The sequence below is a fragment of the Pituophis catenifer genome, unplaced genomic scaffold, assembly GCF_029215685.1.
Source record: "Pituophis catenifer annectens isolate HBS135680 unplaced genomic scaffold, rPitCat1.0.hap2 SCAF_1, whole genome shotgun sequence".
NCBI classification, from domain to species: domain Eukaryota; kingdom Metazoa; phylum Chordata; class Lepidosauria; order Squamata; family Colubridae; genus Pituophis; species Pituophis catenifer.
The window spans coordinates 50,843,288-50,867,287 of NW_027256881.1; the positions used below are offsets into that span (position 1 = coordinate 50,843,288).

Genomic DNA, 24,000 nt, shown 5'->3' on the forward strand with positions numbered 1-24,000 from the left:
ACGGGGAAATCCAGTCTCACCTATTCTTGCTTGGAGCATAGCTGCCTCGATTTACATGTGAGGAGATTAGTTACGTTTTTATTCGCACTAGTTTTTACAGCGTCCCTTGCCAATAGCCTTTTGATGCGTTAGTCCTGGTAAACGCACCAAGAGATGCTTTCAAACTTTCTTGAGGTTCACTTGCCGCCGCCTTTCATCATCACAAGCCAGACACATCTGATCGCCAGACGGCCATCCCTTTCGGTGGCCCTCTGGGCTTTGCACACTTCGCCGCACTTTCTCCTTCACGCCTCAAACCGAGCCAGCAAAAAGGGGTGGCTGATTAGTCACCATCCTTCTGTAGCTAGAAATATGTAACAGGTGCAAAGAGGGCAGTCGCCCAATTTCCATCAATCTCCACTAGTTCTTTGTGTATTGACTTTCAGAGCCAACTAATCCCTCTCGCTCTGCTTTGTCGAGCCATAGGGCTGCGTAGAAAAAAAAAAATGCACTCCTGTGGGGGGGGGGCATTCACGCCTTGGCGAGCCAAGAGCCGCCCGGCTCGATTTCGATGCTACCATTCCATGTGAAGCGCTTCCGCCCGGTTAGCGAGACTTTGCCAGGTCCAGGAAGGTCACGTGATTTTCGGGAGTCGGGCGGGTTTCCTTGGTTTATTATTGCCGAGGTCACCCTACAGAAGTTATCCTTTAACTCCTCTACAATTTTTGGATCTCTGGCATAGAGTAGAGAATCTTCCGAGGTGGGTGAGTGGTAGGAAGCTTCTATTTATTATATGGTAGGCGCTTGTATTTTGTCTCCTCTCTTTATACTGCACCTGAACGCTGGCAGTGATGAATCTTAGCGGCTTCCTGCTCCTCCGATTGTTTCCACGGTCAAGCCTTGCACAGACGTGGAATCAAATGCATTCAGTATAGCGATTACCTTTTATTCTTTTGTGAAATATGCTCCGTGGGGAATGAATTTCGAAACGAATGGCTGTTGTTTTCCCCACCTCCTTGCATTCCTAAGCTTTATTTCGTCTATTCTTATGTATACACGATCAGTGGGATATTTCTGGGCCACTTAAGGACAAAACCATATTTAAATAGTTATTAATTGTCCTTTTCCTCATAAGATTTCTTACGCTTGTTTTACGATCCCCAAGCCTCTCGACCTCCAATCCCAGCGCAATTTCGAGAACTGAATAGAATTAAAGCAATCATTTCCGCCTTGGTTGCAGGACTTTTAACCTTAAACGATTTGTGAACATCGGAATCGTTTTAACTCGGACCGCTTTGTTCTTCCCTCCGCTTGTTCGTCGCGTCCTTTTGCCTATTGTTTGGTGTTCCCAAGACAGGACAAAGTTGGGGGAGGCGGGGGGGATCTGTAAAATAAATATAAACACAAGCCCTTTAGAAAATTGGAAGAGAAGCAGGTGTGATGTCGCTATCAACAGAAATAGAGGAAATGTGAATATATAGTAAGGAAGCAGCTCGTTTTAAAGTGGATTTAGCCTTAATTGACGAAATCGGGATGGTATTTTCAGGAAGGGGATATAAACGTAGAATCTCAGGCTAAACAGCACGCAGGGAATGTGAGAAAATAAGGATTATTCCCGGGCAAGGCTACTTGGGATGTTTACATCGCAGTTGTATCTAAAGCAGAGAAAGAACAATGAGGCTTGCCAGCTATGAGTGGGCGTGGCCTCCGGCCTCTTAACTCAGCGGGTCCTCCTTCACTATAATCAATGAGACTACTTAAGAGGTGCCAACAATCGTTATGAGGAAAGAGCCTGGCTTTGAGGTTTAAGGAAATCCCGCTGAGGCTTCAGCAAACCAATAAGGTTGGGGTGCGTTTTGAAATGGTGGGTAAAAACCCAAAGAAGCCGTATTTATCTATCCGATGGAAAGCCGGTTCGGGTTGAACATACTGCTTCCTATTGTAGCTAGTCTGTTGTGCTTCTGAGAGTTCAGCTGGGAATTGCTACAAACCGGCATCAGTGTGCTTCGCTGTACTACTGCATCGTCCTTCAAACATATAAATCTCCGAGCGAGGCCTGTCCATGAGGTTGGGACTACTAATCCCGAAGCACAAGGGAAACACCAGGTTTCCAATATAGCCGCACCCAAGTCGAACGAGCACTTGGCAAAGTAATTGATGATAACCGGAGAGAAAGCGAGAGACCGAGTTTAATCGAGGTTATCCCAAAACAGAGTAACTTGTTGGTTAGAAAGCATCTTCGGGAAATGGCTTTAAGGCACGCATTTGCCAGTCGGAACAGAAAGGCTGGAAGAGGCGAGTCTCTTCCCTTGCAGTGAAAGCTGCCCGGGCTTGCTTTTCAGCAGAGCCACCGAGAGGCGGACTCGGGCCTTGCCGCCTTCCTTTCATAGTTTCTGGCGATGCGGCTCCTCCTCCTGATCTGATTTCCGTAGAGCTGTACGGTAGTGGCTGCTGCTGACAAGAGTCCGCTGGAAATCGAGAAGGTAAATAGAGCAGCCCCACCCTAAGGAGAGAAGGCGGAGACCAAGTATGTTTCTGGGAGAGGCTTGGATTAATGCTGGATGGGGATGGGGGGGCTATTTGCTTTGCTGTCTGCTAGGGAGGAAGCGCAATTGCTGTAACGTTGGAGAAGAAGGCCTGTATATATGATATACAATATATGATGGGCAGAATTTCTGAGCACTGAGACAAGCTCTTTTTAAAGGTTCCTGGTTTTTTTTTCGTAAAAGCAAAAGTTCGATACGGGTGGTCCTCGACTTATATAACCATTTGTTTAGTGACCATTCAAAGTTAGTGGCACTGAAAAAAGGGACTTAATGACCAGTTTCCACGCTTAAGACCATTGAAGCATCCCCATGGCCACGTGATCGACATTTAGATGCTGGGCAACCGGCCAATGTATTGGATGGTTGCAGTGTCCTAGGGTCACGTGAATAGCTTTTGCAACCTTCTTACAAACAAAGTCAATGGGGAAGCCAGATTCACTTAACAACCATGTTACTCACTTAACAACTGCAGTGATTCACTTAATGTGGCAAGAAAGGTGGTAAAATGGAGCAAAATTCATTTAACAACTATCTTGCTTAGCAACAAATCTTGGGTTCAATTGTGGATGTAAGTAAAGGACTACCTGTATATGAAGGAGTATTACCTTGCCTCTTCCTACCTTGCCTCTTCCTTTCTACAGAGTTTTAGATTTTGGCTGTTATTGTGTTTAAGCCGCAACATGGGAAAATCTTAAGTTTCTTATTATGACTGTGTGTAGTGGAGACAGGATAAATAACACTGAAAACTTTTATCTTGCTCATTGTTCAAGTTTCTGTCTGGGAATAAGCCGCCCTGAGTCTTCGTGGAAGGGCGGCATATAAATCAAATAAAAAAAATAAAATAAAATAAGGAAGCAATGCCAGAAGTTTCTTATGTAATACTAGAGAAAGAAGGTGATCTTATTTACAGTATTGCACTGGGAAAATATCTAAGGCTATATAGTACAGGTAATCCTCGACTTACCATCATTCATTTAGTGACCAAAATTACAATGCAGTGTCCCGCCTTATGTGTTCACCTTTTGCTATTTTCAGAAAAGCAAAGTCAATGGGGAAGCCGGATTCATTTAGTAAGCATTTTACTCACTTAACTGCAGTGATTCACTTAACAACAGCCTAACTTGTATACAATGCAGAAACCATCATCTTCATCTTCCCCAATCCTAGTTTAGCAAAACGTCAATTAGGAGATACCAGAAATAGCAATGTAGTTTATCTCTGGTTAAATAATCCAACTTTGTATTCTTTCCTTTTGCTCTGCATAGTCCTGACTTTTACATCATTTTTATGGCACTGCAGGATTTGATCTTTCATGACCTGGCTTTAAAGAAGTCAAGATTAAACTTTTCTACAACTTTAAAAGGAGTCTTCAAAGCTTTCACCAGTCTATTTTGTAACTCCCATAAAAAGCCATTATCCAGGATTGCTTGTCACAGCTGTTCCATGTCCAGTTCCTTTTCTTGATTTGTCTCTATATAAAATTAAAACTTTTAAACTTTAAATGTAAAGAAGATAAAAAACTAACAGAAATTAATATAAATAAGAAAAAAAGGAAAGGAAAGAAAAGGAAAAAAGTGCAAGAAAGAAAAAGTTGAAAAAAGAAAAAAATGTGGTTTCCAAGATTCTTCACATAGTGTTCTTATGAAAGGTCCCACCACTGCTGTCAGCAGTGATGTCATCTGGTATTTAAATCCGTGGGAGAAGCAAAAAAAAGTATAAAAACAATAAACATGTCAAACACAGTCATATTAAAAAAAAAAAAACTATACACACCACTGTACAACATAAGAACTTCATTGTTTTTCATGAAAGACATTCTCTCTCCCCGAGCACTTAGAACATATCTGCATACATTTCTGACAACACAAAAACTATTTTGAAACAGTCTGTTTTCACAATCATAAGACATTTTACAATATTAAGGGATGCAAAGGCTCTGCAGAAAACAGCTTAAAAAACATTATTTTATGAAGTTACTCGGAAAGTTATACTGGAAAGTCAAAAGTTATTAATGATTGATACAGTTTATATTCTACAGCCAAATAACTCTTATTTGGAAAAAATGTTTAACACACAGAAAGTAGACTTTAGTAGAAAAACATGTTTAAAATTCATAAATAACACTAGTCAATATTTTTACAGTGCTATATTTTAGAGTTGGTTGTGTTACAAATAGTTATACTTTCTCTTCTATTAGCTACGTGAGCTTCAATTATCTCTGCAAACAGATTTCTTTTCAGCAGACTCTAAGGGAGTCGCAACAACTGGCTGTTAATCATATGAAAATAATGTGACCCATAGGAGGAGTGCCCTATACCCAGACCATATCCATAGTCCCATTCATCATTGGCAAACTGAATGAAAATTAGCACTTCCTGAAGAGGAGCAAATGTTTTCAATCTCTGGTCATCAGGAGTATCTACAATGCTTCTCAAAATTCTATTGAGACTTGCATTTACTTTAATTTTTTAAAAAAAGTTTTAGGTTTTAATTGTTTTTTATGTTTATTGCTAATAATGCTAAACAAGATGCAACAATTATAATGCCACCTAGAGTCACGAATGTGAGAGAAGCAGTTATATAAATTGAATTAATAACTATTGATTATTCTTAAAACAAGTGATTTTCTTCCACAATTGTTAAGAGTCTAAAATTTCAGTGCTGTACACCACATTTAATATAATATCTCATATAGGACAATCCTTTGTATGTTTATCAAACACTAGGTGGATACCCGTGCTTTGCTATGAAATTATGTGATGGGGCTTGATAAATCAACACTTACAGCGTGACAATTAATAAGTAGTTATGATCAGCCTCTCCTCTCCCCTTCTCTCCCTCAGCCTTGCCGCACAGAAGCCTCCCCTATCCTATCCCCTGGTTGCTGCTGTGAAAATAAAACTTTTGCATTTGGAATAGATTTCTTTTCAGGTGGGAAGGGGGGAGTAGAACTCCTTAGCATCAGAGGACTGTTTGGAAAGTGAAACAGTATTTGTTGTGTGAGCAAGAAGGAGACAGGAAGAAGCCTGGCCGTGGCTTAGCTCAAGTATTCTGTATTAAAGCTGTTTCCTGCTGTGAAAGTAAAACTGAAAGTGAAACTCTTCTCCTCTGCTTGTGTTTTGCATTTGGAACAGATTTCTTTTCAGGTGGGGAGGGGGAGTACAACTCCTTAGCATCAGAGCATGTTAATAATAATATAGGAAATACTAATGCTCTGATGGTTATTTTGAAAAATCCTTTCTTAGTGAGCACCTAGGAGCCAAGTGGAACATACGTGGCAAATTTCAAGTTTGTAGCCTTTACGGTTCTAGAGATTTCATGATTACGGTGTGAGTGGTTTATATATATAGATCTGCTAGGTTTATTTTCTGTCTCTAACGAATACTATATGCATATGTGTGTGTCAATATCTTTCCATAGAAAACTGTAATGTATTAAATAACCAGACTTTTAAGTGTTGTGTTTGTAGTTACAAATAAAATCAGTAATTTTTTCTCTTCTTTATTTTAGTCTTGCTGTATTCCAAACTTTTAGGAAGAGAATGACTCATTGGTTTCATCGAAACCCTTTAAAGGCTACAGCTCCTGTCTCATTCAATTACTATGGAGTAGCCACAACTCCAGCTGCGACAAAAATCTGCAAGTAAGTGATTGTAAGAACATATGAAAATATGAGTTAATATGAGAAAACAGTGCACATCTGAGAAGTATCTTTTGGTCTTTTTTCCCTTTTAATATAGTGATTTAAGGTTATCAAGAGCACGACTCCTGGAACTTTTTACTGATTTAAGTTGTAATCCAGATATGATGAAAAATGCAACTGATTCCTATTTTTCACTCTTGGAAGGTAAAAAAAAAAAGTTCAATTATTTGGGAGGGTGAAGTTGCTCTGACTGTGCTGTTAAATTTTAGTGACCCAATTGCCAAAACCTGACAATGGTGAAGTGAAACCTGCTACTGTGAAGTGTGAAAACACAAAAACCAGAGTGTAAAACTAGAGTTTGAATCTTCAAAAATGCTTCACAGATTTTTCTTTAAAAATAAGAACAACTCCTCACCCACTGGCAAAGAGGAAGAAAATCAAAAATTCCCAACCAAGCCCATGTCATTGACGTTGCATTGCACAATGTCACAGCTATCTTATTTTCAGACATTCCCCCATATTAATTATAGTCCTTGCTTTCCAAAAGGTTGCACTTCCTTTTGTAGAAATTTCACGACATCGTTGTGTAGAAATAGGGCACTGATATACATCATCAGTGATCCAAAGGCTGCTTTTGTGATTGATCAAAGATGCTTAATGTATGTTCAGTAACTGAGTGGAAAAACCATCAGGCTATATTTATCACAGAGCTGTTTATGTGAGTAGAGAGCTTATTCTTTTAATTTTCAAGTTAGGCATTTTTCCTTGATTTCAGAAATGGAACTGGCCACCTAATTCTGATATTACTTTAATGCTCATAGTGACAATTGTCTAACTCCACATCCAAGATATCTTGATGACTATAGAACACAAGGAAGATGAAAGTGTCTCTGATTTGCAGAAAATTGTAGAAGAAGGAATATTGCCTAGTATCTCATTATTTGTCCAAAGTTTTATAGAAATCAAAGATATTTTCATTCATTCATTCAAACAGCTTTGAAAGAAGAGAGAAATACAGGCATTTCCCTGGTTTCTTCTGTTTTTCTCCAAAGCAATGCAAGTAAAGGGAAACATCGTCACTTCTTCATACCCACGCATGGAATAAAGAACTACAGACTTGCCTTTTTTCTCAAGAGGTTTCTGTGGGAGTGAGCAAAATTCTCTGAATGCAGTGCTGCCAATCTTTTTCCTGAGTGGATGGCTAAGTGCAGCTTTACCCTTATGAATATATTGTGGAAGATAATGAGTGAAGCTGATCTTGGGGTTTTCAGTGATATGCTGCCTTATTGTTTGGGCTTGAGTATTATAGATTATAGATTATTTGAGAAATTACAATAGTCTACTATATTTCAATAATCTAAGCACATGGTAGATAAAACAAATCAGTTAAATTGGAGGGATGAAATAGCAAACTCTGGTTAGCATTCGTTTGTCTAAAAAAAGTCAATATGAGTGCAGTAATTCATATGTCACTCTCCCCCCAAACTCATTTTTCAAGCCAGCTACAGAACACGGTGCTTTTTTTTAGGTGCTTTTTTTTAGCATTTTCAGTCATTTACATAGTTGATATTTATAACCTTATAAATGTGTTATAGAAGACAGAGCTGAGCATGTTTATATTCTTTTACCTACTGTACTTTAAGCAGTGTTTCTTAACCACAGCAACTTTTAACAAGTGTGGACTTTAAACTCCCAAAATTCGCTAGTCAGCATGCTGCCAATTGAATTCTGGGAGTTGAAGGCCATATTGTTGCTGAGGTTAAGAATCACTGCTTTAAACAACATCGACAGAGAGTTGCTCCTATTTTTGTCAAGGTCTCTTCCTTTGAGAACTTTGCCCATTTCCAGCCCATTGAGTTTATACTGCTAATTTTTATGGTTCCCCCCCTTTCTTCTTATTTTAACGAACATGATTTAAAACCATGAATGCCATCTGCCACAAGGTATTTCAGTGTCATATTCATGTTCAGGGTATCATGCCATGCCTTCTTTTCCTTCTGCAGCCATTGGAAGTGCAGTGCAGTGCTCATTTCCCATTACTCTTGTTGGGGAATTCCCTTGAATTTTTTTGCACATGTACAAATCGTGAAATATACTAAAATGTCTTTATTTATTGAATTGATTTATCTGGCCACCTGTCTTGCAAATACAACTTTGGGTGGCTAAGAGCCTATTAAAATTCTCCATTAAAAAATAGCAGAAGGATAAAGGCCTATAAAGTTTGCCAAGAAAAAGCCAATAAATACTCAACAATAATAATAGTTCACAACCGAACTATTCACAATAATAGTTCACAACCGGTCTAACCAACTGACCTCTATGATGGAGCATATTGAAGTTTTCCAAAAGACAACTGGAATCTAGATAATGCAATCTTAGATACGTAAAGATTATTTTTTGGAAAATAAATTTGCAGTTAGTATGTATGGAGTATATGCTGAATGTTGTAATGAATATCTTCCGTGTAATGGGGCTTCACCATCTGTTCCCCCTGTCTTTCAGAAGCCATTGGGAGGGCTTCTGGAATGATACAGGATAATGTATAACCCCTCACATGAGCAGAAGGGCTTTCCATTTGCATCAACTTCTTTTGACATGAGGGTGCATCATTTTCTTTCTCTCCTCCCCCCTCCCCCCATACTTAGTACATTGACTTATCGGGCTCATTTCCTAGAATTCTTTGTCTGGTGTTGCTCTGAGGATGGAATGTCAATTACTTTGAATTTAACTAAAGAAATTATTGAAATGACCTCCAAGTGTAGTATCTCCAATCAGCCAAGTGAAAAGGAACCCTGAGGCTAATTTTGAATACCAGGCATTTTAAATATTAAAAAGTTTTATATTAACAGTCACATTATCAGTAGAAAAAATAAAGCAAAAAAAAAAAAATGAAGACAAATGATTATTTAAAGTACATTTTGATTTGTAGGGGATGTGCTATTTAATACCGGCATTATTTTAACAGGCTTTATAGTTGCTCTGGATAACTCTTCACAGGATAGCAAACTGAGATACATTCAGAATTTTAAATGGACAGACACGTTGCAAGGACAAATACCAAGGTATACATATAGTATGATTTTCAAATTTTAAGGTAGTTCTTAATATGAGAAGTAACTTAATGGGATACCAAGATGCTGATATGGAATTTTAAAAAAATGTTCTTACATTTCTTTCATACCTTGAAAGAGCCATCTTATGACAGAACTTATTTTATCAGTGGGATCAATTGAAATCTTAGTTTGCAATTATCTCCATGTGTGATTTTTGTTATGACTTTATCTTTCTTTTTTCATTGTCTAATGGGCTATATTGTATACACCAATACAACCAATTAATAAAGTTATTGCCCGTATTACTGCCAAGATATCTAAGTGACACTTAGAAGTGAGTATATGTTTTGTAATTTTATATGTGATTATTTCTTAACATTATATCTCCTTGGGATTTGTATAATTAAAAACAAGCCCTTGTGTGACAGTATATGCTTAGATAAATTAATTTTCATCAAGATGACATTTATTATATTGGATCAAGCAAAGTTTCCACTTCTATAAAAAAGACTGTTGTTTGTAACTTAATAGTAGTGCTCAATTAATAATAATAATAATAATATATTTTTTTAAAAAAAATTGATTTATATGCCACCCTTCTCCGGAGACTCAGGGCGGCTTACAATGCGTTAAGCAATAGCCTTCATACTTTTGTATATTTATACAAAGTCAGCTTATTCCCCCCACAAACTGGGTCTTCAATTTACCTACCTTAGAAAGGATGGAAGGCTGAGTCAACCTTGAGCCTGGTGAGAGTCGAATAATAATTTTATTTCTATACCGCCCTTCTCCCGAAGGACTCAGGGCGGTGTACAGCCTGATTAAAAGCACACAGACAGACAAAATTTAAAAATAATTAAAATTATTAAATAATTGGCTCAATTATAAAACCTCCAAATTTAAAATCCCACATTTAAAACCAATTAAAATCTTTACATTGATAGCCCGGCCTGGGCTAAACACTTTAAAAGAATGGTGATAAATTGATTGATTGCTACTTCAGTATTTTTATTCTGAAGGGAAGAACTATAAAAACACTATACTTTGAGTATTTCTGACCAGACTAAAACAAAACACGAATTGTTTCAGTCAGAACAATTCCACTTTTTAAGCTATTCAACTTCTATGTAAACATTTCAATACTTTGGAGGTTTGCTCCCATGATTTGGGTTAGGAAGGAATGAAAAGAAATTAAGCAATTGAACTCAATGTAACATTCCTGAAAATATATTTTATAGCATTTTGCCTTATGTCTAAAAGATAAGTGGAAGTATTGCAATGTTTTGTACTTCAGAAATGTTATAAAATCTGCAAAAGACAGATTTTTTTCCTTTCTTCCCTTAGTGCCCAGCAAGATGCTGTGTTTGAATTAGTTTCTATGGGATTTAATGTAGCCTTGTGGTACACTAAATATGCATCAAGATTAGCTGGGAAAGAAGAGTAAGTATTTTCACTTTAATTAAAGTAATGTCAGAAGGTTAAAAACATACCTTAAGCCCATTTCAAATTGGTGGGTTTGGTTTTGCTAAACTGTTCATAGGATTGCAGCCTAAATTGCTATTGAAAGTAAAACCATTTCAATCTATAGTCTTCAACTTTCTTATTCCGAAACTGCAGGGGCCCAGCCTTATGCTTAGAAATGTAAATCAAGTTGAATTGCAATATCAGACTGTAAAAGAGAAAAATAATTTTTGTCTAGTTATTTGGGAATATTCTCCTTATGTAATGTCCTACATGAATGACATCTTCTTTTCAATATATATCCAGAAAGGTGATTTTCTTGTCCTGGGAATCAACAGTTGATTTATTTAGAAAACTGATTTATGTATTTTAGTAATTCAGTCTACAAAATTCATCCAAAATATGAAATCCAAAGAAAAAACTAATATAGCATCAGTATCACCTGATATGACAATGCGAGAACATGATATGGCTTCACAATCAGTGTGTATGATGCTCTCTCTTAGTTGGCTTTTTTTTTTGCACAATACCTGTCAGAAGCCTTGATTTGACTAGATTCCGATTAGCTGTTAGATGTTTATAGCCCAGGCCCCAGACTGTAGGTAGTCCTTGACTTTTGACCACAATTGAGCCCAACAATTCTGTTGCTTAGCGAAACAGTTACGTGAGTTTTGCTCTGTTTTACAACCTTTCTTGCCACAGCTGTTAAGCGAATCGCTGCAGTTATTAAGTTAGTGACATGGTTGTTAAGTGAATCTGGCTTCCCCATTGACTTTGCTTGTCTGAAGGTGGCAAAGGGTGATCACATGACTCTGGGACAGTGCAACGGTCATAAATATGAACCAGTTGCCAAGCATCTGAATGTTGATCACAATGGGGATGCTGCAACGGTCACAAGTGTGAAAAATGGTCATACGTCACTTTTTTTCAGTGCCATTGTAACTTTGGAAAGTCACTAAACAAATTGTTGTAAGTTGAGAACTACCTGTAGTTGCAGGAAAGTTGGCTGGTATCACTATTGTAGCTTTTAGATGCCAAATAAAACATTTGAATTAGTAATGAATAGCTTATGCAGTAGTTTAATTAATTTGATTAAACAATGAATGCCTTATCCAGTAAAACATTAGCCTGTGTGACATTTGTTGAAAGTTATTCCAGTTAAAGTACAAGAGTATTGTGATAATCAGATTTTTATTCAGCAGTGTGCATCATAGTTCTGCATCCTAGAGTAGACAATAATGGATTAGATGGACCAAAGAGGCTGACATTTGTTCTCTGTATTACTCAATTTTTTCTGATTTGTTAGAAATATATTATTTGCTGAGCAAATATGAAATAAGGAAACAATACTTTTTGAAATAGTAAAAGAACTTGGCTAGCAATAATATTAAGAAATTTGATGGATGATGTTTAAAACTGAAGTATTTAAATACTAATGAATTGCTAACATTTAGCGTAACAGAAGATGAAGCAAAAGATGTCCATCGCAGTATGAAAATAGCAGCTGGGATTTTCAAACATTTAAAGGTAAAACACTCCCCCCCCCCCCCAAAAAAATTGCATTTTCTTTGACTTGAATGCAAGATTAAAATAGCAATTTTTAAAGCTGGCATAAATGCCTGAAAAAAGAAAGGTAGCATTAATAATGGATAGAAATATGTAGTGCATATGTGGATTCTGAAACACTTCTTCCAAAACATTTCTGAAGCATGCACAGCTCCTCTTCTTAGTAGCAGCTCATTAGGATTCATGTGTTGTTTAAAAAAGCTTATTTAATTCATAGGGTTAAGAATAGTTTCAGATGTTCAGGTAGAACACACAGACTATCTTCTTAGAATTGTTCCACTTTGAAATTTACATGGGATATGAACATGTTTCCCATTATTCCTCGCTTAGATAGAAAGTTTAAAAAAATTGTTCCTTAAACAAAGTGTTCCAATGAAGGAGATTTTAAAATATTAGATGTGATTCTTAAATCATTGATAGATATCTGGTGGAATATGGGTATGCTTTGTAGTTATTAAGTTCTCATAAATGTTTAGATGCTTCATTGGTTAATTAAATACAGCCACTGTTTTCAATACTAAAGTGCTTTTTTTTTTCCATTTAGGAAAGCCATATCCCTAAATTGATCACTCCTGTAGAAAAGGGAAGGGATTTAGAAGCTCGACTAATAGATTCTTATATTATCCAATGTCAAGCTGAAGCACAAGAAGGTATTTATGCAATATTACTAACTTTGCATCTGAGAAATGTTGGGGGCTTCCTCTCTGAGGATTTTAAAACAATTTGTTCTGCTGGAGAACTGAATGGTAGGACATAGTCTGACATAGTGTATTACATTGCCCCTTAATTCCTTTCAGATGCAGCATCCATGGAATTATTAATGAAAAGTACAATGTAATAAATTGTTTAATAACAGGCACATCATGAATTTCAGAGGGAAAAAAATCCCAAAATGCAAGCCTACCCACATATCATCACAACATAATACTTGTCCGACACAGGTGGCAAAAGTATCTCTGATGATCTTAAAAATCTAACAGGGTCTCTAGCGGTGAAGAGGTGTGTTAGAAATTATACTCTGATTTTTAGAATGCCAGCAGAATTTTGGTTTAGTAAGTAATTGACAACCATGTATTTGCTTTGACAGAACCTGTCCATAGATGCTTTACTGAGTATCTCACATTATATACACCAATTTCCCAAATAACTACAAGCAGAGTCCCACATAGAAAACAGAAAAAGTTACTTTAGGATGGATGTGATAGTGTCATAGAAAATGGCAAGCCTTATACTATTTATGATATAGGTGTAATCCCATTTTTTTAATTAGTCAGTGTTCACCAAAGTATTAAAAAGAAGACTGGAATCCATAGCACTGGATAGGGGTAAGAGTTTCAATGGCCTCTTCCATTTCCCTACTCCATAAGTCAGTGGCGTCACATAGCATCCATGATTCTAGTACCTGGACATTCCCTGTGAGCATTTAAGAACATCTGTTGTCTCAATGAAACCATAACTTGTACAATAAATATGCTTTAACACCAAGCTTCACCAGATGGCAATCTATATCATGAGGTTACTGTAACCATCCCCCTCTTCCAAATATCCAGGCCACCTCCCCTATCAATGTGCCAGAGCAAATTGAAGTCCTGCTTTGCATGCTGGCATTGTGGCAATCTGAGTCAGACCCAGATCTGCCATCAAGAATCGTAAATTCACATGAATTAGAACATTTCCATTCCCGTCCTCCTGACTGTCTACTGTAGGGACTTCTTATTCCACACATATATACAATGAACACGGAAATGGAATTGATTACAATTTCACACACAAAACAGTTGCTTATGCAACAGTCCCATTCTCCAAATATTAGAATATAAATTCAAGGACAGAGACTCACTTCTCACATAGGCTAGTGTCTCAACTCAGTTCTCACAACATTAGAAGTAAGAAAAAAGAGAAACAAATATACTGCTTTCTAAGTAGGTTTTATGTGTTTAACAAATTGTCCATGTTTATGCAATTAGAGAAATAAATGGGATGCAACGTGATGTTTACAGTAGTTTCTTATTTTTGTTTTAGTGACAATTGCCCGGGCTATTGAGCTGAAACATAATCCTGGTCTAATAGCAGCCCTGGCCTATGAAACAGCCAATTTCTACCAAAAAGCAGGTATGTTGTTATTATTACTTACTTAAAAGTTAGTGAATATTTGATACCAATTTTAAGGCATAAATCTTATCTGTGGACAGAGCACCAAGGAAGTACCATGGATAAAAAAATGAAATCTGTGGCCAAATAAACTTACTTGATTATTATTTACTTTCGTTTTTATGGTGACTGAAAGCAAGAAGTCAGCATACATCTTTCACTCTTGTGGCTTCGAATATATCTCTGATTCATGGACAAATGTATCATTACAGAAATGTTTTGATTTTAAGCAGGACTCTAAAATACAAGATGGATCGACAATATCAGCAAGTATTGCCGGCCCAATTGGCAAAAGAAAACTCAGGACTGTATTGGTGGGAAACATGCAGAAGAGGCCTTCATCCTGCAGTGGATAGACAATGGCTAAAATGATGATGATGATGATGATTGCAAATAGATAAATTAATGAATAGGTTACTATTTTAAAAGCAACATTACCTTTTCCTAGATCAAATGTTATCTAGTTTGGATCCAGCATATACAATGAAATGGAGAAAATACCTTCAGTTGAAGTCATGCTTCTATATGGCTTATGTGAGTATTTGGGGTTTTAAAAACAATTTAAAAACAATTTTCAAAGGGCTATGAAATTGTTACATAAAATAGCAATCTGTGTTATTCAGGGAATATTTTTTGTAAGTCTTTTAGAGTTCATATATTTATAAATCAAAGGCAACTCAACTCATGATTCCTAAACAATAAAATCCAAAATAATAAAACATGGTGACACCAGGGGATCAATATACTTAGCATTTTTAATACAGATGTGTTCTGAAGGCACTCAGTCCCCTAAACCAGAGGTTTTTTTTGGGGGGGGGTGAGGCCTTCAGAACTCCATTAAAAGACAGCAGGATCCAAACTGCTCTTATCATCAGGAAGCTGCTATTCCAAAAGCCAGGTCTTGAGACAAAGAAAACATGCAACCTGGGACCTATCAAATGATATGTTTTAAAGGTGGAGCCTGGAGTTTTCACCTCTGTTTGATCTTACTGGACCAACAGCAGAAGACAAGTGGTTTTTAATTTACATATACAAGCTTTTCCTGGTTCAATGGGGCTAAGAGTGAAAGAGTATGTAGTAGACCTTTGATTTAATGGACCTCAAGATAGTGGACTTTAAATTTAATTGACCAAATCTGCATAGCTGAGTTTTATCTGAATTTAAAGCAAAGCATACTTTTTTCCAAATAGTGAACCAAACCAGCTGTTCGGCAATTTGATGTTTGCTGCTTTCTTTCAAAGTGTATTCCCTGTTATCTGTAAAGTATATTTTCTCATGTATATTCTGTTTGCAAAATCCCATTTACCGATTAATGGTAGCTGGTAAATTTAAGCCATTTGAAGTAATGGACATTTCTTTGCCCAATGAGTCTATTCAGCAAGGGAACAGTATACAATATTGTCTCAAATAAGGAAATAAAATATGGCAGAATATAAATACCCATTTTCATGCATTTTTCCCCCTTTTGCTATGTGCTGGGATAGCTGAGAACATAAAGCAAGTACTTTTCTTTTTTTAATGGATTGTACTTAACTGCCATATATCAAAGTCTTCTGCTACTGTAAATGTGTTGGTGAACATGAGCAGCTAGAACAGCCTGCCTTTATTTTGCAGAGTACCATAGCAGTAAGAGCTATAGAAACAGCTAATTGCTCTCTCTTAGCTCTGTGCCTTCCAAATCTTGAAGTTTATTCTTCTGCCCTCACTGCTAAAGCAAGTAAGGAATTAAGGTAATTCCAGAGCATGCCAAGCATATTAAAGAAAGTCTTGCTTTCCCCAGGCTTTTTGCTACCATGGCCAGACCCTCTTGGCCAGTGATAAATGCGGAGAATCTATTAGGTCTCTACAAGAAGCAGAAAAATGTAAGTGCTTTTTCATAGTTCATAGAATAAATGTTTTCCCCTTGGCATTTCTAAAAATTAAAACCAGTAAGTTCTCAAGAAACCATACATTTGAATAATCAAAGCATAACTTTAATTCTTGAGAGGTGTAAGGATTACTGTGATAGATTTTCTTGTGACAGTTTAATCTGCAGGAGATGATCATGTCCTGGTTTTTTTTTTTTTTTTAAAAAAAAATTAGAATATATGTTCATAAAAATTGTGGTTTGTTTTTATAATCAGATTTGGAATGAAAAACATAACAATAAACATAAAACAATACACTTTTTTCCAAAATGTGTTCTTTTTCCATGTAATTGTAGCTGCCACCCAACATTTCCATGTAATTGTAGCTGCCACCCAACATTCCTGAGTAGCTAATATCCTTGTATCTGTCCTAACATTTTATTGACTGAATACAGCATCTTGACTGAATACAATAGACTACAAAGTGAAGTACTGCAGTTTGTTAAAAATTGTACAAAAAAGTAGTAAGAACACAGACTGACTCTTTGCTTTCTTGTAAAGTTTATGCCAAGGCGGAAAAACTATGCAAAGAATATGGTGAAACCAAAGGGCCAGGGACTACAGCGAAGCCATCTGGACATCTTTTCTTTGTGAAATTAGGAACTGTAGTGAAAAATGCCTTAGAAAAATCTCAGCGAGAAAATGGATTCATGTAAGTACCGTATATTTGTAATACTTTTTTCAAACAAATATAGCTTAGTGTCTGATCTTTTTAACATATATTTAATAAATTGATAGACCACCCAACTTTATCATGTCTTGGGATGGCATACAATATAAAAACAAACATCCAGGAACAAACTGACAAACTCTAGCAGACCAATTACTTTGGGAAATGACATTCACTGTAGTCCAAATCTTGGGGAAAGAGCCAGGTTTTAAGGCCTCATTTAAATAAGGTCAAAGTGGAGTCATTCTAGAGCAGGGGTGTCAAACTTGTGGTGTCACATTGTCACGTGACATATCACAACTTTTCCCCCTTCGCTAAACCAGGGGTGGGCGTGGCCAGCCTGTGACACATCCGGCCCACGAGTTTGACACCCCTGTTCTAGAGGATAGATGCTGGGAGAGAGATGGCCTACTTTCTCAGTCCCATCAGATGACACTGCTAACAAGTGGGACTGGAGAATGCCAATTCTGTCTGATTGAATGGTATGGACAGACACTATAGAAAACAAATGGTCTCTCATATAATCAAGTTCTGTGCTATGAAGGGTTTTATAGGTAATAACTACCACTTGGATTGTATACAGAAGCCCACAGGTAACTACTGTAGCTCATGAAACAACTATATTACGTGGGCATACAATGAGATGCCCTTAACTGCCCATGCCACTAAATTCTGGATTGCCTGCAGTTTCCAAGTGGTCCGCAAGGCAACCTCCTTCTAATGTGGAATGGCAACTTCACGGCTTTTCTCAAACCAGCTGGTTTTTGTGATAGAATTACCTCATTGTCTGCGTAAAGCAGTACAGATATATATACCTGTTTATCCCCTAAAAGTGAGGCCAATAATGGGGTACTTATATAAAGAACATATTTAAGTATCCCATTATTGGACTGCCTCAGCAAATTATTCTAGAGGGGCTGTGTGGGAAAACTGAGGCCTAATCGTGAAAGCCAATTGGGCAGCCTTTTTTTTTTTTATTTGATTTATATGCCGCCCTTCTCCGGAGACTCAGGGTGGCTTACAATGTGCTCAGCAATAGCCTTGAGCTCTCAGCCTTAGGAAGGAGGCAAATGACAGACCACTTCTGAAAATGCCACCAGGAAAACTGCATGGACTTGTGTGGGGAGTTACCCTAACTCAAAGGCAATGTTCCTCCCCCTCTACAAATATGCCTTAAGGGAATGCTGTTCTAAGATTTTCCACCAAAACTCCTTAGAATTAAGGAAATAGCCAAAGAATGGTATTGCCGATTACAAATTGATCAGTGAGAGATTTGCTTAAAATCTATTGCCTTATAATGGTGCAGACATACAGTATTTGCAGATGCCACTGGAAAGGGGAACTTTCCTGGCCCAGATGAACAATTTTGTTGAGATTTGCCACTGGCTTCAGGGTACTGTCTCAACAGATTGGCCTTGGGAATCTTGTGGAACTTAGTTTTTCTCAAACCAAGCACTAGTTTCACTGACATCTGCAACAAACCACAGTTACAAAGTGATGACAACAGGCATCATAATGTTAGAATACAAATATAATGATATGATATCTGTATATATGATGTACAGGTACAGTTGCATTACTATGCAGGTACATCATTTCTCATCCTTGCCTGCCAATTCTTCCCATTTTTTCTCTCTTTTTTTTAAGCAAACAACATGTGGCTTTTTCACTGAAGTGTGTGTGTGTGTGTGTGTGTGTGTGTGAGAGAGAGAGAGAGAGAGAGAGAGAGAGAGAGAGAGAGAGAGAGAGAGAGAGATGGATGCAATGTTCAGGTCTAAAAAATGAGGCAGTTCTATCTTGAGCAGAATAATTCTTTAATTCAACAATTAACATTATTTAAACCATAATATATAATGGAAGGGCAATGATTTTTTTTCCTCTAACATTGACTGGCCACAATGAAGTAATTTGGGGAATCAATTTTCTATTCAGCCAGTTGGAGTGCTAAACCCTTCTTTGTCTTGGATTCTGCTTTGACTTGTTTGTACATGTGGTTATAAAAATAATCTTCAGTGTGTTTAGCACCTGTCATATTTGTGAAAGTGGAGTGCAGATTGTGAATTGCATGCAGTTAAATTATGCAAACTGTGTAGCATTAATTTGCTCCTAAACTATATGGAATTACGTGGAAAAAACTAGGACTGCTAACATTCAAATTGGTTTTCTTTTAGTTACTTCCAGAAGATTCCTCCAGAGGCTCCCCAGCTTGAGCTGAAAGCAAACTATGGTCTAGTTGAGCCAATTGCTTTTGAATTTCCAGCTGTGCATGCTCAGTGGTCCCCAGAATCCCTTGCTGCATTTGATCTCACCAAAAGGCCAAAGGAGGACAGTGTAAGAACACAAACAGGTTGCTTTTTTTCACCAGTTTTATCTGTAATGTTCAGTTTTTATATTGGTTCTTTCTTACTCAGGATAAGAGAAATGCTGAGGATAGAGGGGTAGGTGACAAAGTCCTGTAAAGGATGGGGGGGGATACCCTTTCTCAAAAACTGTGTATTGAAAAACTTAAGCTTTATTGCCATTTTTTTTTAAAAAGTATTTTACTTTATTGTACCCCCAATGCAACATCATCTTTTCTGCTTTTCTTTTATTAATAGGCTAAACCAAAGGCAGAGGAAGAAGTGAAACCTATGAAAGAACCAGATATAAAGCCTCAAAAAGACACAGGGTGCCAGATCTCATAAGATCCTCAATTGCAAAGAACTATTCCTTGTAAACTGCGTTCTGTAAACTTTAGGGTTATTATTGCCTGTCCTGTTTGCTAGTTCTTCTGGCTGCCTTTACTGTAACAAAATAGATTCTTTTTCAACTTGGTGTGTGTGTGTGCGCGCGCACGTACACAGATACATACGTGCACATGAATATACACACATCTTTTTATTGGCTGGGTTGAATGGCTTTCTTTCAGAAGAAGAAATTGAAGAAGAGATTAAAGCTAGATTGGAAGAAGATTGGGACCATAGTGGAAATTAGCATTTAGATGAGCAGGCATTAGATTCTGGAACAAATAATGGCAAGGGATGAGATTGAGGCTCTGCTCAGGGTTTGTAAGGTCTGCACAACAGTGAAGCAAACAAGACAATAATGTATTAGTTTGTTTTAAAAGACAAATTATTCAAGCCTCAAATTATTCAAAATAATAGTACAAACGAGGAAAATACAGTTAAGCACAGGAAAGTTCTAGACAGTATAAATTAAGTTTCTGCAGGAATATGGATTGCTGCCGTCTTTGCACTTCAAATTTTACAAATGAAATCATAAATAAAAGTGATTTCAAATTCATAGACTCAACCAATTCTATGAAGTCTCTCTCTGTGGACTCAGTTTTAAGTACTGCTATGTCAAATCAGTAAGGGCGTTTCCCTAAATAAAAGAGGCTTTCCATAATAAATATCATTTATTAAACATTTAGAATTATGACACAAGGAAATGTAGAAAAAAAACTTGAATAAAACATATTAAAGCATGCTAAAGTTGGAGAAACTGCCGCACAAAAATGAGTTTTATTGATGTAATTGGAAAGATAGATACCAGAAGATTCAAAAAGGTGATACCAAGAACAAGTCTTATTTGGCAGTAAAGCTGAAATGTAAAAACATGCCTTTATCTCTGCTTATTGGTTTCCACTGTTCAAATGTGAGAGTTTTGTACTGTAAGACTTCAGTAATATTATTTCATGGTATACAAAACTACAAACAGGGTTGTTTTGGATATTTTCTTTGTGCAGTTATATATCTTCCTTATATACATATGTAATTAGAAAGTTATAGTATGCAATTTGTTGCCAACAGTTATGTATTTGCTGCCAGCGGAAAACGTTGTTTTCTGATATTAAAAAAAATCAATAACAGATAAATTATAGATAACAAATGTTTAAAGAATTTTCACATGGAATTTGATAAGATTTCATTTCAAAGTGGAGAACTGCAGTTGATATGTGCTTGGTATAATTAACATCAAATCTGTTAATTTATATATTGGATTTGTTCATGGTAACTTCTGTAAACTTCTCTGACTTGTTTTTTGAACACAGTTAGTGGGAATATTTAATGTGGCTTAGGGATATCACCTAGCACCAATGGGAATCCTTATTAAGGCCAAAACGTTTAGGCATTTATTTTGTCCCGTTTATGTTTATTCATTAATTTGATGTGCATGCCCTATTGCAATCCTATATTTTGACTGTCACCAAAAACTAAGTCAATATTTTCCTGCTTGCGTGAAGTAAACAAGATAAATCAGTCACAAGAAAATATTTGAATTATGAACATAAATTTGTTCTGTACATATTTTACTAGATATTTAAAGATCTTGAGGATATCCAAGCACTTCTCAATAGTGATCAAATATAACTGAGTTACACAATGTATAGTGAGGAACTGTAATCTTGATAAACCTTCTGGTTAGTAATACATTGTATTACAGTTATTGTATGTTTTGAGAGTTTTTATTTATTCAGTTCCACATATTTGCACAGCCATGTTTTGTTTTTTTAACAGACAAAATATTACAGTATTTAATTATCAGTTTCACTATAAATATCTTTAAAAAGGTTGGCGGCCATTAAAAAAGTGTTACAAAATATAAATGATCTAATCTGCAGCCATCAGATTTTTCATGTATTTATTTTTCGAGGGAAGGAAGGGTAAAAACTTTTCATTGCATTTTTATTAAGATTTCCCAGGAAATTATTGGTTAACGATATCAGAATCGCTACATTTTAAAAAGTGTGGACCTGAATCCTGATCAATAATTAGGATGGAAACACTGGGAACCTTACATAAAATTGGAAGTTGAAGTAATGAATATTTTTAAAAGACTTCTTAGCACGTCTACAATTAGAATGTAATATTTGTGATGGTTCAACTATTTTAAATTATTTTGGCTGTGTGTACATACATGCATGGCACACAAATCCAGACACACACACACAAAATTCTGTTTTTTCCTGAAAACTCTCCAGCTATATTATGTTTAGAATATGAATACATTAATTTTAATAATTGGCCATTGTAGAATGCAGACAAATGCATCCTTGTTGTTGCATTTTGTCCTGATCCTGGCCTATAGGCTTTAAATATATCAATAAAATATAAATTAAAGTACTCCTTTACTTGTTTGATTTTTCAAGATAAAATGTTTACCATTATTTTGAATCCTATATAATATAGAAAATATGATTTTTAATGATATATAATATTTTACACTCAAGATATATGTATGTATATATAAAGGTTTACTTTCAACCAATGTACTTTTCTCATTAAAAAAATGATCAAATTATTCAATCTCAACATGTTCTATGTTTAATATTTTCAAATTGTTTCTTTGTATGTTTGCAGAATTTTAAGACTTACTAGAGTTAGATTTGGTATCTATACAAGATGGAAATTAGACATGCTGTTTTTTACAACTTGAGCTGCTTCTTTTTACACTTTTCTGGTTAAGAAATATATGAACTAAGCCTAACACCTGGCTTAAAACAGTTTTATAAAAGCTGTGTAAGCCTGATAACACTTCATAAATAATAAAATGACTGGCATGTTAATTTTCTCCCAGGAAATTATCAAGAAACAAATTATACTACTTCTAAATATCATTAGTGGGGAGGTGCCTTTGAGTCAGTTTTTGACTTTTGGTGACTGTTTGGACAAGTCTGCAGTTTTCTTGGCAAGATTTCAGAAGTGCCATTACCGTCTTCCTAGGGCTGAGAGAGAATGACTGGCCCAAGGTCACCCAACTGCTTTGTGCATAATAGCAATAGCACTTACCTTTATATACTGCTCCATAGTACTTTACAGCCCCCTCAGCGGTTTAGATTGCCCCCAACAATCTGGGTCCTCATTTTACTGATCTTGGAAGGATGGAAGGCTGATCAAACTCCTGGCTATAGGCAGAGTTAGCCTGCAATACTGCATTCTAACCACTGCACCACCAGGGCTCCTAAAGTGGGATTACCATTCTCAGACTCCTGTTTTCTAAGCTGATGCCTTAACCACTATAGCAGTTATGGCTAACCTTTTTGCCATCGTGTGCCAAAAGAGGGAGGAGCATGGGGGGTCGCACGTGCATGTGCCCACACCCATAATTCAATGTGCCCCTGCCCCCCTGCGCATGTGCGGTGATCCCCCGCACTTCCCCCACTTTTGGCACGTGACGGCCCGATAGGCCCGTTTTTCGGCCTCCCCAGGCTCCAGAGGCTTTCTAGGAAAATGGACTTCCCCACCCCTCCGGAGGCCCTCCAGAGGCCGGAAACAGCCTGTTTCTGGTAGCCCGGAAGGCCCGAAAATCAGCTGGGTGGCGTGCAGATGTGCTCTGGAGCTGAGCTAGAGCAACACTCATGTGCCCGCAGATATGGCTCTGCGTGCCAGCTGTGGCACGTGTGCCATAGGTTCGCCATCACGGCACTATAGTAAACTGGCTCTGTAGCCACTGTTACAGAAATGAATACAATTCTTGGTACAGTTCAAAACCTTACTGGACTGAAGGAAGCTGGTCTAGGTGGAGGTCAGAAGATGCAACTTTTCAACAATTTTTTCTCTTGCATGTCTGTTATATTAATGTGACATTTACCTGTGAAAATCAGATACAAAATACTCTCACAACTCGATGTTGATTAATTTTTGTGAGACTCGTTAGAGCAGGGGTGTCAAACTAGTGGCCCTTGGGCCGGATGCGTCATGCAGAGGCCACACCCACCTCAGTTCCGTGAATGGGAAAAAGTCGCAAAATGTGACGGCAATGTAACATGGTGAGTTTGACACCCGTGCTTTAGAGGTAAGGCAAGGAGTTTATTCATGTGGAAATACCTGTAAAAGCTGCTTTTATCTCTTGCCCAGGCAGAGTTGCTGAGAGTTGGGAGGTATATAAATTTAAATAAAGTAATATTATCATCATCAGTGCCAGAATTCCATTACAGAAGAATGAGCAGGTCCATCCCATCCTTTGATGTTATTTCCATAGAGCATCTTGATTCCTTCAGTTTTCACTATTTATCCTGTGTTGATGGTGAGTATGGCACATTT

General features: G+C 37.0%; 1 protein-coding gene across 1 annotated transcript; it reads left to right on the forward strand.

The window, feature by feature from the left end:
- The first annotated feature begins 673 nt into the window (after positions 1 to 673).
- On the forward strand, positions 674 to 22,258 carry BROX (BRO1 domain and CAAX motif containing). The gene is made up of 13 exons (XM_070949275.1): positions 674 to 739; positions 6,036 to 6,167; positions 6,265 to 6,371; positions 9,133 to 9,229; positions 10,565 to 10,660; positions 12,136 to 12,208; positions 12,792 to 12,897; positions 14,270 to 14,359; positions 14,847 to 14,932; positions 16,179 to 16,260; positions 16,807 to 16,957; positions 19,147 to 19,306; positions 19,573 to 22,258. Exons 2-13 carry the CDS (start codon positions 6,067 to 6,069, stop codon positions 19,657 to 19,659), a joined length of 1,236 nt encoding a protein of 411 aa, XP_070805376.1. The 5' UTR covers positions 674 to 739; positions 6,036 to 6,066; the 3' UTR covers positions 19,660 to 22,258.
- The last annotated feature ends 1,742 nt before the right edge of the window (positions 22,259 to 24,000 follow it).

What these genes read in the sequence shown, in the direction of transcription:
- BROX (XM_070949275.1), top strand. Translation starts at nt 6,067, where the DNA reads ATGACTCATTGGTTTCATCGAAACCCTTTAAAGGCTACAGCTCCTGTC. An exon ending in TTGCAAGGACAAATACCAAG is followed by an intron (nt 9,230 to 10,564) that starts GTATACATATAG and finishes TTCTTCCCTTAG; the next exon opens with TGCCCAGCAAGATGCTGTGT. An exon ending in TCTACAAGAAGCAGAAAAAT is followed by an intron (nt 16,261 to 16,806) that starts GTAAGTGCTTTT and finishes TTTCTTGTAAAG; the next exon opens with TTTATGCCAAGGCGGAAAAA.